The 15,917-nt window shown below is 34.3% G+C and overlaps 1 protein-coding gene across 1 annotated transcript in view; it reads left to right on the top strand.

Moving 5' to 3' along the window:
- LOC102801223 (N-acylglucosamine 2-epimerase-like) overlaps positions 1-11,488 on the top strand; it is a 37,942-nt gene extending 26,454 nt beyond the window's left edge. The window contains exons 6-10 of the mRNA XM_085497257.1: positions 4,170-4,394; positions 6,642-6,723; positions 7,375-7,682; positions 9,333-9,420; positions 9,725-11,488. Coding sequence (XP_085353383.1) covers positions 4,170-4,394; positions 6,642-6,723; positions 7,375-7,682; positions 9,333-9,420; positions 9,725-9,807 — 786 coding nt within the window. The 3' untranslated portion in view covers positions 9,808-11,488. The remainder of the gene's footprint in view (positions 1-4,169; positions 4,395-6,641; positions 6,724-7,374; positions 7,683-9,332; positions 9,421-9,724) is intronic.
- Positions 11,489-15,917: the final 4,429 nt, after the last annotated feature.

Genomic DNA, 15,917 nt, shown 5'->3' with positions numbered 1-15,917 from the left:
TTGTGGTTTCCCATTTCATTGTGCCTGAACACTGGTGATGATTCTTATTTCATTGTGCCTGAACACTTGTGATGATTGTAGTTTCACATTTCATTGTTCCTGAACACTGGTGATGATTGTAGTTTCACATTTCATTGTGCCTGAACACTAGTGATGATTGTGGTTTCACATTTCATTATGCCTGAACACTGGTGATGATTCCTATTTCATTGTGCCTGAACACTGGTGATGATTGTAGTTTCACATTTCATTATGCCTGAACACTAGTGATAATTGTAGTTTCACATTTCATTATGCCTGAACACTGGTGATGATTGTGGTTTCCCATTTCATTGTGCCTGAACACTGGTGATGATTGTGGTTTCCCATTTCATTGTGCCTGAACACTGGTGATGATTCTTATTTCATTGTGCCTGAACACTTGTGATGATTGTAGTTTCACATTTCATTGTGCATGAACACTGGTGATGATTGTAGTTTCACATTTCATTGTGCCTGAACACTGGTGATGATTGTGGTTTCACATTTCATTATGCCTGAACACTGGTGATGATTGTAGTTTCACATTTCATTATGCCTGAACACTGGTGATGATTGTAGTTTCACATTTCATTGTGCCTGAACACTGGTGATTATTCTAGTTTCACATTTCATTGTGCCTGAACACTGGTGATGATTGTGGTTTCACATTTCATTGTGCCTGAACACTGGTGATGATTGTAGTTTCACATTTCATTGTGCATGAACACTGGTGATGATTGTAGTTTCACATTTCATTATGCCTGAACACTGGTGATGATTGTAGTTTCACATTTCATTGTTCCTGAACACTGGTGATGATTGTAGTTTCACATTTCATTGTGCCTGAACACTAGTGATGATTGTGGTTTCACATTTCATTATGCCTGAACACTGGTGATGATTCCTATTTCATTGTGCCTGAACACTGGTGATGATTGTAGTTTCACATTTCATTATGCCTGAACACTAGTGATAATTGTAGTTTCACATTTCATTATGCCTGAACACTGGTGATGATTGTGGTTTCCCATTTCATTGTGCCTGAACACTGGTGATGATTGTGGTTTCCCATTTCATTGTGCCTGAACACTGGTGATGATTCTTATTTCATTGTGCCTGAACACTTGTGATGATTGTAGTTTCACATTTCATTGTGCATGAACACTGGTGATGATTGTAGTTTCACATTTCATTGTGCCTGAACACTGGTGATGATTGTGGTTTCACATTTCATTATGCCTGAACACTGGTGATGATTGTAGTTTCACATTTCATTATGCCTGAACACTGGTGATGATTGTAGTTTCACATTTCATTGTGCCTGAACACTGGTGATTATTCTAGTTTCACATTTCATTGTGCCTGAACACTGGTGATGATTGTGGTTTCACATTTCATTGTGCCTGAACACTGGTGATGATTGTAGTTTCACATTTCATTGTGCATGAACACTGGTGATGATTGTAGTTTCACATTTCATTATGCCTGAACACTGGTGATGATTGTAGTTTCACATTTCATTGTGCCCGAACACTGGTGATGATTGTGGTTTCACATTTCATTGTGCCTAAACACTGGTGATGATTGTGGTTTCCCATTTCATTGTGCCTGAACACTGGTGATGATTGTGGTTTCACATTTCATTGTGCCCGAACATTGGTGATGATTGTAGTTTCACATTTCATTGTGCCCGAACACTGGTGATGATTGTAGTTTCATATTTCATTGTGCCTGAACACTGGTGATGATTGTAGTTTCACATTTCATTGTGCTTGAACACTGGTGATGATTGTAGTTGCACATTTCATTATGTCTGAACACTGGTGATGATTGTAGTTTCACATTTCATTGTGCCTGAACACGGGTGATGATTGTAGTTTCACATTTCATTGTGCCCGAACACTGGTGATGATTCCTATTTCATTGTGCCTGAACACTGGTGATGATTGTAGTTTCACATTTCATTATGCCTGAACACTAGTGATAATTGTAGTTTCACATTTCATTATGCCTGAACACTGGTGATGATTGTGGTTTCCCATTTCATTGTGCCTGAACACTGGTGATGATTGTGGTTTCCCATTTCATTGTGCCTGAACACTGGTGATGATTCTTATTTCATTGTGCCTGAACACTTGTGATGATTGTAGTTTCACATTTCATTGTGCATGAACACTGGTGATGATTGTAGTTTCACATTTCATTGTGCCTGAACACTGGTGATGATTGTGGTTTCACATTTCATTATGCCTGAACACTGGTGATGATTGTAGTTTCACATTTCATTATGCCTGAACACTGGTGATGATTGTGGTTTCCCATTTCATTGTGCCTGAACACTGGTGATGATTGTGGTTTCACATTTCATTGTGCCCGAACATTGGTGATGATTGTAGTTTCACATTTCATTGTGCCCGAACACTGGTGATGATTGTAGTTTCATATTTCATTGTGCCTGAACACTGGTGATGATTGTAGTTTCACATTTCATTGTGCTTGAACACTGGTGATGATTGTAGTTGCACATTTCATTATGTCTGAACACTGGTGATGATTGTAGTTTCACATTTCATTGTGCCTGAACACGGGTGATGATTGTAGTTTCACATTTCATTGTGCCCGAACACTGGTGATGATTCCTATTTCATTGTGTTAACAAAGATTACTAATCTGGATTTACAAGCTTCTACTGAGGCATATATGTAGCTAGATAGAAGCTTGTGAATTTCCACAGGATTGACATTCTCTCCCTTTACCTCAGAAAAAGCTTGTGTATCAAGATCTGTAATTGAGTTCTTTGCCTCATTTTTGACACATGTAAATGAAAAAACAATACTTTAAATAGATGTTACCAAATAGAGTTTATCTATTTACAATCTGAAAACATAGATTGAAAAATCACCCAGACCTTTGTCGTGTATGGACATCATACAAATTTGACACATACATTATAAGACCTTGATCTACGTCAGTTTGTTCTGCAGATCAGATTAAAAATGGATGACTGGTGGCCATTTTTAGCTCCGCTGTCGACTTTGTCGAGCGGAGCTTATCATATGAGTGATTGTCCGTCGTCGTCCGTCGTCGTCGTCCGTCGTCCGTGTCAATGTTTTACTTTTTCGACTTCTTCTTGAAAACTACAAGCCTGAATGCTTTGATACTTGGTGTATATGTACCTTGGGTAGACCTCTCTCAGATTTGTTCATTTCATGATGATATCTTCAATTCTCTAATTTTGGTGAATATTTTTGTCATTTTTAGTAAAAAGTGATATTTTCGACTTCTTGTTGAAAACCGCAAGTGCAATTGCTTTGATATTACATATATAGGTACTACATGTGGACCTCTCTCAGATTTGTTCATTTTGTAATGATATCTTTAATTCTCTAATTTTGGTGAATATTTTTGTCATTTTTGGTAAAAAGTCATATTTTCGACTTCTTGTTGAAAACCGCAAATCCAATTGCTTTGATATTACATATATAAGTACTACATGTGGACCTCTCTCAGATTTGTTCATTTTGTAATGATATCTTTAATTCTCTAATTTTGGTGAATATTTTTGTAATTTTTGGTAAAAAGTGATATTTTCGACTTCTTGTTGAAAACCGCAAGTCCAATTGCTTTGATATTACATATATAGGTACTACATGTGGACCTCTCTCAGATTTGTTCATTTTGTAATGATATCTTTAATTCTCTAATTTTGGTGAATATTTTTGTCATTTTTGGTAAAAAGTCATATTTTTGACTTCTTGTTGAAAACCGCAAGTCCAATTGCTTTGATATTACATATATAGGTACTACATGTGGACCTCTCTCAGATTTGTTCATTTTGTAATGATATCTTTAATTCTCTAATTTTGATGAATATTTTTGTAATTTTTGGTAAAAAGTGATATTTTCGACTTCTTGTTAAAAACTGTAAGTCCGATTGCTTTGACACTATTCATATTGTTCATTTTCTAATGATGTCTTCAGTTCTTTAATTGCCATGTGCATTGCTAACAGCGGAGCTATCTCAGCCGACAGGCTGCTTGTTTTAAATGAATGCTCTTCTAGAACCATATCATTGACTGTTCAAAGTTTATATTTTCCTTAAACTTGGTATCTCACAAAGACTATGCAATTACTTGTTTGCCTTGCAGGAGGAAGCTGTGAAAATTCTGAAAAAAATTGAGTATTGGGTGTTGGTAGATGATGCTGAGCTTGGACGACCAAAGTTATCTGGGAATAGTGCAGTTAATACATTAGCTGTTCCTATGATGTTACTGGTGCTAGTGAGTGAATTGACATCAGATGATATTAGATTGGCTGATGAATTCAAAAGTTTACAAGACTGGGCAATTCAACAAGCACTTCAACATGTACAGGTAAACTGCATGCAATGATGCCTTAACGTCACTTTGGTCGTTTTTACCTTGCCCGTACCATCAAAGATGGAAGGGAAAGGTATATTAAGGGAAAGATTTTGTCCAGCGTTGTCGTTGTTGTTGTTGTCGTCGTCGTCGTCGTTAATAATTGTTATTGTGTGCATAATAACTTTACTAATTCTATTCCAAACTTCATCAAACTTGGCCAACTTATTCATCAGTATAATGTCTTCCCTGAGTTTGAACAATAAATGTCCTGTATTAAATATCATGCAAAAATTGAGAAAATCTGATAAAATATTTTGACTGTTTCTACTTGACTGATCACTGGTGATACACATCAAAGGTCACTGATCTCAGTGGAAATATGCATTGTTGTATGTGTTCAATGAAGCAAATGATTTATCTTGTAATAATATCCTTGGTAATGTATCCCAGAATCCCATACTGGGTTTCAAAACCAACTCATGGAGAGATTGCACAGTCTGATACACATTTTTAAACCTACCAATAAAATCTTTACAGAAAACAAGATGTCAGAAAATCAATATAAGCACTCCTATGAACTGGGTGCCAAACTTTGATCAAGATCTGAAGCTAATAGAAAATCTGTTTAGTCAAAAGTCATCAAATCAAAAACAATACATAAAAAGCAAAACATTTCATCCACATTTTAAAAAGAAAATTGTTCTAAAATATATGTATTCTGTATTTGACAAACAGTTCATTCGACAAATGAAAACTCGCAGGAATATGTTTCAGCTATTAGAACAGAATGATAGTTTCATAATACTAGTTTAAAAACGCACTTCGAAGATTGCAGTGTTTGAAGATGTAGGGCTAATCTGCACTGGCTCGGAAGGTTGTAAATGATTAGCTAGTTTGAATTTGCATAACAATACTGACAATGAACGTGCATTCAACGCCACAAGTTTTTTTTGTTTTATTAGCCAATCAGAATTCATCTTCCGAGCCAGTGCAGATCAGCCGAAGATGTAGATTCTCAGGAGGCAACAGTACTGTTGACTTCCCCATCCACTGCTAAGCCAGCTAAGATTTTCTGTTATCTTGCATGTTTTATGAATCTATTCACGTCTAAATGCAGAACTTTTTTTTTGCAATGAGGCATTTATTTTTATACTAAAATATTTGAATTACTTTGAATAAAACTGGAAATTATGTCCCTTAAAATAATTAAACAAATAAGGAACCAATGTTTTTGTAAGATATTTACATCTTTTAAGGACATTCGGTAGACTGATTCCCCACTGTTGGTTCAACCCCAAAACTTGTTTGTATTCAAAATTAATTATGACAATGCATATTTATATTGAAACAAACTGTGATAAAAGGAATTATATTAAACAAAGGGCAAGGTCACCAGAGTTCAACTATGTTTATAAAATGTTAATCAAGACCTACAGTAAATTTGCCATTTTTTTTTTCTTATTTTGTTGTTATACTGCAATGCATCATAGGAAAATAGATTTCCTTTCATGCACTGTATATTCTGAATGGGAATTAAAAGAGGGAATTTCCTCGCAAAATGTGTGTTAATTTGGAATTTTATTCTTCGGACAAATAGTCAACAATAATGCGTGGATGACGGGGGTCATGTGACCATAATAATATGTAATGTATAATAAAGAGATCACACTAGAAATATGAGTAACATATCTTATGACCGATGAATACATAATTATGTGATCTCATTAATATAGGTACCTAATATCTCAAGCAGCGTTACACTCAAGTACCAGATACTGACATATGCTATATAATAAAGGCACCATGCACACATAGGATATATGACTGAAAAGACAATCCACAACAGATCCACAAAATATGCATATATTTTTTTGTTTTTCTAGACTATTTAATCGATGTTTGTGATGATGAATAAGTTATGAATACATAAATCAAATATTTGTAATTAATAATGTTTAAATAAATGTGTACAATTTAAAAAAAATTTAATTGAAATACAAATTAAATAGTGCCATCAATGGCCAAATGTTACCTAGCTCACATTTCAATTCAAAATTGTCCCACTGGTTTAGATTCACCAAGTTAAAATGTTGTAAATTTGTTGGCTTGCAGTTTCAGCTGCCTTACACAAGCTTCTGTACACTGAAAGGAATCAAATGAAGTAGGGTGTATGGGTCGTAACTGTTTACATTGATGATAATAGTATCATGAAAAGATAATGATTGAAAGTGCTGATAAGAGTATAACTTATTTCACTAGAGGGATGGTAGTATAATATTGGAGTCAGTGTCCATTGATGGTAAGGAGTTGAAGGGATGCCAGGGTAGGCAGATGAACCCAGGTATGTATTCATTCCAGCAAATTTTGTTTTGTTGGATTTCCATGTACATAGATTGCTTATTGTACATGACCATACATTGACTAGATGTGAATAAATGTTTAATATCAAGTTAGGTATTGTGTGTGCTTATGTACCAATTTCTATCTACCGTAAATTCCCAACATTTAGTGAAGGAGCAATGGCATTAGAGGTTAGAAGAGTTTGGTTACACAATATGCAAATTAGCTACTTAATATAATATGTAAGGTCATAGCTCCAATACTGACCATGTCTACATTACCCCAAGGTAACTATGTACTAAATTTGCTTACACAGAAACACCAAACTCATTTCCTTTCTTGTATGCTTTGCACCCACAGGAGCTAAAAATGTATTTTTGACTGCTTGTTTGTGTCTGGCTTTTTTAATCAACAGTAATTCATATTTGTGAATGAAGTAATTAAAAAGAATACAAATGCAAAAAGAAAATGTCTTTAAAAATATTAGCTCAAATATAGGTGAGCCCTCCAAAGTGTTAGCGTAATACAGTATACTTCTTGTGTTCTGTGGCTAGATTGAATTACATACTGTATTAGGAGTCAACTTATTGTGGTGTGCATTTATAGAAGATTACATCCAATCTACATTAAGGGGTATGTTATCATTTCATAGGTCATGCAATAGAAGCTGGATGGTTCCTGTTAGACCATGCAATCAAACATGATAAACCAGATTTGAAACAAACTGCTCTTCAGCAGTTTATTGTAAACCCATTCAATACTGGTTGGGATAAGAAACATGGTGGTTTGTTTTATTTCTTGGACTCTGATGGCTTATCACCTACACAACTTGAATGGAATATGAAGCTATGGTGGCCACATAATGAAGCACTCATAGCATTTCTTATGGCGTATAGAGAAACAAATGAAAGTGTGTATCTGGATTATTTTGCTCAAGTGTTTGATTACACTTTTAATCATGTAAGTCGGTTTTCAGCTTTTTAAAATGCAAATATCCGATCTGATTTATTAAATTGTAAATTGTACTTTAATTTGTAAATTGTAAATTTCTCCATCATTAAGATCTCGTGTATCATACAGGCAAGTGGGGTAGAGTGTTTCAAGATCACACTCAAATAATTAAGATACATTACACTGGTGAGTCGGCTGGGGAGTGACTGGATTACTTTAGTCATTGAGCTAGGGAGTGTTTGGATCATATTAGTGATTGAGCTAGGGAGTGTCTGGATCATTTTAGTGATTGAGCTAGGGAGTGACTGGATCACTTTAGTGATTGAGCTAGGGAGTGTCTGGATCATTTTAGTGATTGAGCTAGGGATTGTCTGGATCATTTTAGTGATTGAGCTAGGGAGTGTTTGGATCATATTAGTGATTGAGCTAGGGAGTGTTTGGATCATTTTAGTGATTGAGCTAGGGAGTGTTTGGATCATATTAGTGATTGAGCTAGGGATTGTCTGGATCATTTTAGTGATTGAGCTAGGGAGTGTTTGGATCATATTAGTGATTGAGCTAGGGAGTGTTTGGATCATTTTAGTGATTGATCTAGGGAGTGTCTGGATCATATTAGTGATTGAGCTAGGGAGTGTTTGGATCATATTAGTGATTGAGCTAGGGAGTGTTTGGATCATTTTAGTGATTGATCTAGGGAGTGTCTGAATCATATTAGTGATTGAGCTAGGGAGTGACTGGATCACTTCAGTGATTGAGCTAGGGAGTGTCTGGATCATATTAGTGATTGAGCTAGGGAGTGTTTGGATCATATTAGTGATTGAGCTAGGGATTGTCTGGATCATTTTAGTGATTGAGCTAGGGAGTGTTTGGATCATTTTAGTGATTGATCTAGGGAGTGTCTGAATCATATTAGTGATTGAGCTAGGGAGTGACTGGATCACTTCAGTGATTGAGCTAGGGAGTGTCTGGATCATATTAGTGATTGAGCTAGGGAGTGTTTGGATCATATTAGTGATTGAGCTAGGGATTGTCTGGATCATTTTAGTGATTGATCTAAGGAGTGTCTGGATCATATTAGTGATTGAGCTAGGGAGTGTTTGGATCATATTAGTGATTGAGCTAGGGAGTGTTTGGATCATTTTAATGATTGATCTAGGGAGTGTCTGGATCATATTAGTGATTGAGCTAGGGAGTGTTTGGATCATATTAGTAATTGAGCTAGGGAGTGTTTGGATCATTTTAGTGATTGAGCTACAGAGTGTCTTGATCATATTAGTGATTGAGCTAGGGAGTGTCTGAATCATATTAGTGATTGAGCTAGGGAGTGACTGGATCACTTCAGTGATTGAGCTAGGGAGTGTCTGGATCATATTAGTGATTAAGCTAGGGAGTGTTTGGATCATATTAGTGATTGAGCTAGGGAGTGTTTGGATCATTTTAGTGATTGAGCTAGGGAGTGTTTGGATCATATTAGTGATTGAGCTAGGGAGTGTTTGGATCATATTAGTGATTGAGCTAGGGAGTGTTTGGATCATATTAGTGATTGAGCTAGGGAGTGTTTGAATCATTTTGGTGATTGTGCTAGGAAGTACTTGAATGATCTGTTAGTGTCTTGATCAACAATCCTAATATATTTTTATATTTTTTTCATATTTTTAGTTTACAGACAGCAAAAATGGTGAATGGTTTGGTTATCTCAGTCAACAGGGTGAAGTTACACAGGATTTGAAAGGGGGACCATTCAAAGGTGATTTATTGCACTGGATTGTTCTGTTCAGTTCATAGATGGAATATCACACTGGCACATTAGCATTTAACAGTGCATATTGCTTCCAAACATACCATGTGTTAAAAAAGTTTATGCTGGGCATAGTTTACAACATCCATATTTGTAAGACCCAATATGTGTTCTCACAACTTTACATCATATGCAGAAAAAAATGAACAACTTTCAGAAATACTAGAGTATATATGCTTTCCAAATAAACCACAATATATAGTGGATAATGCAGTTTTTATTCATACAGTGATCTCTTTATTATATCTTGCAGGATGTTTTCATGTTCCAAGATCTTTATTTATGTGTGAGATTATGTTGAAAAATATACTAAATAAAGACAAAAATGGTTTTTAGAACATTGAAATTTGTTTTAACCTTAAATTTTACTGTGATAAAATTATATCCTGTTTTATTATGTAGTATCTCTAATTTATATTCTTGTGGTATATACTTTTTAAGTTGTTGAAATGTATTCAAACAATATATTTAATATATTTACAGTTATCATTTTTCAACACATTCAGACAATTTTGGGGTAATTCTAACAATTGACATATGGTATGGTAAACAAATCCTGTGTTTTTTTGACACAGGTTGGGAGAATTAAAAATGGTAAAGTCAACATATTCAACTTTAGAACAAATGTGCCCTTTAGTGAATTTCTGAAACGATTGGTATATTGTGGGAAATATTTCAAACAGTTATTACAAACATATATTTGTCAAATCAGTTATGCTTTGTCGTTTTAGGAAATTGACAACCAGTAACAACAGTCAAAAATTGTGTGCAAGGACCAATCAAACTGCCACTAATGTGTGTGATATTGATAGTATCACATATCTTTATGTACATGTCACTCTGGTTGGATACGTTTCTGTAAGAGTCAACATCAGCATGCAGCTGGAAATGATAAATGCCATTATATGGGAAACTGAGTAGATGACGAGGGTTTGGTTTATGCAACTATTTTGCATCTGTTAAGTACATGATGAAATAAGCAATACCTTAGTCTATAATTAAGATTTGTAGTACAGTACTAAGACTCATAAAAAAAATTAAGCATGTCTTCCAATCTGTATTCAATGGTATTTAGGTGTATAAATTGCAGAGCAAGCAAACAAAATGGATTATGCTATAATGTAGAATGGTACAATGCAGCAAAGGGTATGTGGCTTGTATTATTGAGTATCTATACACATATGAGAAATGAAGATGGTTTTCAGTTGCTGAATAAAAATGGATGCAGCTTCTACCAAGGATCCTGCTTCTGATACATGTAATACAGTAATTTATACATTTTCAGACATTTATGTTATCTGTCATTTACATAATATATATATATTTATATATCTACTGACGGATCACTAACTTATACATGTTAGTGTATTGTAACATTGCATATTTCTATAAAGTCAATCAACATTTCCCTCCACTGTGTGTTGCTTTTTGTGTAACCCCCTATATTTTTACAAGCTCTGTGATGATTCAGATAAGGGTACAAATTATTTCAAGCTATTAAGTTTTTAATATTGTGAACTTGCAGCAAATGTATGCATTTGCAATGTACTAAAAAACACAGTAAACTGTAACAAATTATAGTGGTGACAATTACCAAAGATGTACTTTTCATACATGAGGGTATTAAACTGTTAAGTATGAATTGCATGCAAGTGCTTTTATCACAATTATTGTTCTAATGAAATACATATTGTATTGATTTATTTATTTATTTAAAAAATTATCCACTGTACCATTTTGCACACAGACTCACTTGACACTATTTGTATTAGTTTATTTTACTGATGATATATTCACATCACTTGTAAGATTTCAAGTGGTTCAATGTAGCATTTTTACATAATTCTCTGAATTCCATCAGCATTATATGAGTACCAGTGTGAGTGATCATGAAATAAACACCATTCATTTGTACCTATATCTATTCTAGATGTTGTATTTATGTATTTTTTAAACCATAGACTGGCTAAATTCCTTGGTCAATAAATGCTCCTTCAAAGACGAGATTGCATATTAATCAGTTGTATCTTGTATCAATTGTATCATTGATTCCTGTGTGGGAAGCACACAATGGGAGTCTTTGCAGTTAGTGTGTCTAATGTATGTGTGTGTATGTGTGTCCGTCTGTTTGTTCCACATCACATCGGTTTGTGATGAAACTTGGTGCACAGATGCTCTGGGGCAATACGCAGATTTGATTAGGTTTTGGTAGAAATCCATGCATATTAATTACCTAATTTGCATGATAATTAGCTAATTTTTAGCTGTTCCATGACTGTTCCACTAATATCTAAAGAACCATTCATTGGATTTTGATGAAACTTGGCACATATATGTTCTGAACTAATGCGCAGATTTGATTAGTTTTGGGTAAAAATCTAATTTGCATAATGATTAGTCAGTTTTCGGCTTTTCCACTGATATAAGTACTAATCATCATATTTCAATAAAACTTGGTACATAGATGTCTAAGGACACTGCATAGACCTGATAATTTTTAGGGTAGTATCAGTACATAATAATTACCTAATTTGCATAATTAATTGTCAGCTTTTGATATTTCAAGTAGTGATTGTCACATTTCAATGAACTTGGTACATAGATACTCAAAGACTATGCAGACATTGATTTTTTGGGGTAAATATTTGTGCATATTAATTACCTAATTTGCAGAATTAGTTAATTTTCAACTTTTCCACTGATATCTCAACTGCTAATTATCATATTTCAATGGAACTTGGTACATAGATCCTCTAGGATATGCAGAGACCTGATTAGTTTTTGGGTAAATATTTTCGCCTGATATCTCAAGTACTGATCAACACAATTCAATGAAACTTGTTACATAAATGTCATAGGACAGTGCACAGACCTGGTAGTTTTTAGGGTAATATCAGTACATAGAAATAAATTTTCTGCTTTTGATATTTAAGGTAGTAATTAATCATCACATTTTAATGAACTTAGGACTATGCAAAGACCCAATTAGTTTTGGTTAAATATTTATGCATATTAATCACCCCAATTAACATAATTAACCATTTTTCAACTTTCACACTGATATCTCAAGTACTTATCATCACATTTCAATAAAACTTGGTACATAAATGATCTGGGACAATATACAGGCCTGATTAATTTTTGGTTAAAATCTGTTCATATTAATTCTGTAATTAGCATAATAATTCATAATTGTTTTATTGTAATCACATTTCAATAAAACTTTGTACATAGATGGTCTGTTACATTGCACAGACCTTATAATTCGGTCTCCATTCGTCTGTGCGTTTTCATTCAAACTTGGTACATAGATTATACATGTTAGGATACATGTCCATGACGATTTATTTCACAATTGGATCAAAGATGGCCGACTGGCAGTCATCTTGTTTTTTGAAAATGTTGTATTTTGGACATGCTTTGTCAGTTTTCATTCAAATTTAGTACATAGATCATACATATTAGGATACATGTCCCCAACCGTCCGTGAGTTCCTGAGTCTGTCCGTCAGTCTGTCTGTCCAGAGTCATATTTCAGAATCCTGTGGACCGATTTTGTTCATTCTTTGCATGTGCCTGGTACCTTATGTGGGACATATGCACATGCAGTGGTTTAGTGATTTAAATCAAAATGGCCAACTGGCAGCCATCTTGTTTTTTGAAAATGCTGTATTTTGGACATGCTTTGTCAGTTGTCATTCAAACTTGGTACATAGATTATACATGTTAGGATGTTTCGCAATTGGATCAAAGATGGTCGACCGGCAGGCATCTTGTTTTTGTTTTTCTATGTGGTATCTTTGACGTGCTCTGTCAGTTTTCATTCAAATTTGGCACATACATGTACTTTATACATGTTAGAATGCATGTCCATGACAATTTGTTTCAAAATCTAGTCAAGGATGGCCGATCGACAGCCATCTGACTATTTGGCCTTACTACTATATTTCCACAATTTATGTACCATTTTCATTCGTATTTGGCACATATATCATACATATCAGTGTGTTTCATAATCAGATCAAAGAACCCCTCCGCTTTAATATGACGAGCACAAAGAGAACTTTCAAAAATTTAACAGAGACTGTGTCATTTTCAATGACTTGTTAATTTTACACTCAAATCTGTTCATATTAATTACCTGATTTGCATAATTAGTTTTCAGCTTTTCCATCAATATCTCAAGTATAAGTAATTTTTAATTAATTTTTAATGTGTCTTTAATACTCTCAGCACAAGAGAGTTCTTTCTAAGCTTTCTTTGATTTTTTACATTTATACTACTTTTGATCATGTGACCCATTGCTGTGGCTGCCTGTTTATTCCTGTTATACAGTCAGTTTTTCGCCCATTTCTGATAATGATATACTAGTAATATTTTGCCTCTATTTAAGGCCAAATCATGTTCTATATGTTCATGGTCTTTAATGTATCGCATAAAACCAAAGAATGCTAAGATTTTCGCTTCTCCCCTACATTTGCATGTGTATTTTTTAAACAATAAAATAAAAATTTTCATCTCATAAATGCCAAGTATAATATTTTGTACATTAAAAACTGTATTTGAGATTACATTACAGTTTTCCCACAACGACTGTACACAACGGCGTTCCACGAACAAGTGCTCTATGTTTTTAATTTCTACGTGACACATGATACATAGAGGGCAGTCTACTAACTTCCATTCAAAAAGTTATAAAAACGTTAGAATGTATCTAAGAGAGTCTGATATTTCTGATTCAATGAGGTACTACAGAATACATCATGCTAAGAAGGAAATGCAAAAAACATTTTCTAGAGGGGAATCACTTGACCACCGTGATGAGCGCGACTTTTGACTGATATCATCGTTGTTGAAAACCAACTACACAGTCTACTTTTCGGTTTTCATGTCAACTTTGCTTTGATTCCTTGCCTGTTTCATCACACGTTAATGCAGTGGAATATATATGAACATCTCACGTTACAACAACAAAATGTTGTTTCATTTCATTTTACTGTCAAATCGCTACTGTGAATCCTACTACATTTCACTACATGCTAATGCTATATTGCTTCTGTTGAGGCAGTACTTTCGGATGATGATACAGTTTCTCTTCTTTATAGGGAAAATATTCACCACAAACTGCATATAGCAAGCTAGCAGTTTCAAGAGTGAGAGCCATTAAAGTAGTGACCGCTACGCTTCTTGGACCTTTTGGACCCAAGTTTGATATAACCCTGATTATTTCATCTGTTGATTATGATACCATTGTATACCTGGAATAATGAAGTATCCCACCAGGGTCTATGAAAGAAGAGGAAGGACAGTTGTGTCTTGGAACTGTGAAGGAAGGTAATCAGTCCCGGTAACCAGTGTTAAAGATGCTTACAAAAATGAGAGTTATTTAAATTAAAAACAGACAAACATAGAGTGCCACTGACAAAATTTAGAACTTCATCTCATTGTCTATCTGTATAATTAGGAAGACAGTGGGAGATGAGATTCAATACTTGACAAAATGTGAGCATCACACTATCAAAAAAATAAGATGAAACTCCCTGCAGCATATGAGCTATTTACATTCTAGTTTCTAGCGAATTTAGTTTTTATTGTTATTAGAATTATTTTAGTTTTGCTGTTTTTGTATTTTTCTTGTTGCTGTTATTTATCTCTTTGGACATTGCATAAGCTTTGTTTTGTGTGTGTATTCCAAATAAAATATTATATGCGAGTATTTTCCTGACATATAAGGTCTGTGCTGAAACTAGACCACTACTAATCATGATTTAGTTTTCAAAACTTTTGACACAATACGATAAAATAGGTAGTACATTTACGATTATAGCGAGAGAGGCTAAACAAGCAAATCTATATCCACTGTGATATAAGACGAAGTGCAAACTTACCTCTATAGGTGAACATCTTAATGACTTTGTTTGTTGGCACCATCGATGTGGAGATGGCAAATCATCTTGGTTTTCTCTGGCAGGGAAGAGTTCTCTGTTCTGTTTAGGAGTTCTATGATTTTAATTGTCTTTCAAAAAAACTGAACAACTGTTGTTCTTTTTTGAGTTAGTGTTACGAAGTGTTAAACAAAGAATAAATGCGGCTTTTCAAAAACATCAAGGCCTAATATCCAATGTCAATGTTCTATGAATCTACGCGAATCTAACTTTAACGTAAACAATTATATGAACACAATCAATTTGTATAGTTTCGGCCGTTCCAGAGATATCAGAAAAAAAAAGATAAGCGTCACTCTCCACTGAGTCTCCAACATTCACCATTTTTAACAATGTTATTTGATTGATTTTTTTTATTACATCTAATGATATAATTACGAGAGCGAAACGTTTGAGAACAAAAACTCAACCATGCACAATGTTACATTTCACTGTTCAATAATAAATAATAGTAAAATAGCGTGCGTTTGAGATACGTGCCCTATACAAAGAAAATACATTG

The sequence above is a fragment of the Saccoglossus kowalevskii genome, chromosome 3 (genome assembly GCF_978046115.1).
Source record: "Saccoglossus kowalevskii chromosome 3, keSacKowa6.1, whole genome shotgun sequence".
NCBI lineage: Eukaryota > Metazoa > Hemichordata > Enteropneusta > Harrimaniidae > Saccoglossus > Saccoglossus kowalevskii.
This window is presented reverse-complemented; position numbering and strand designations above follow the sequence as displayed.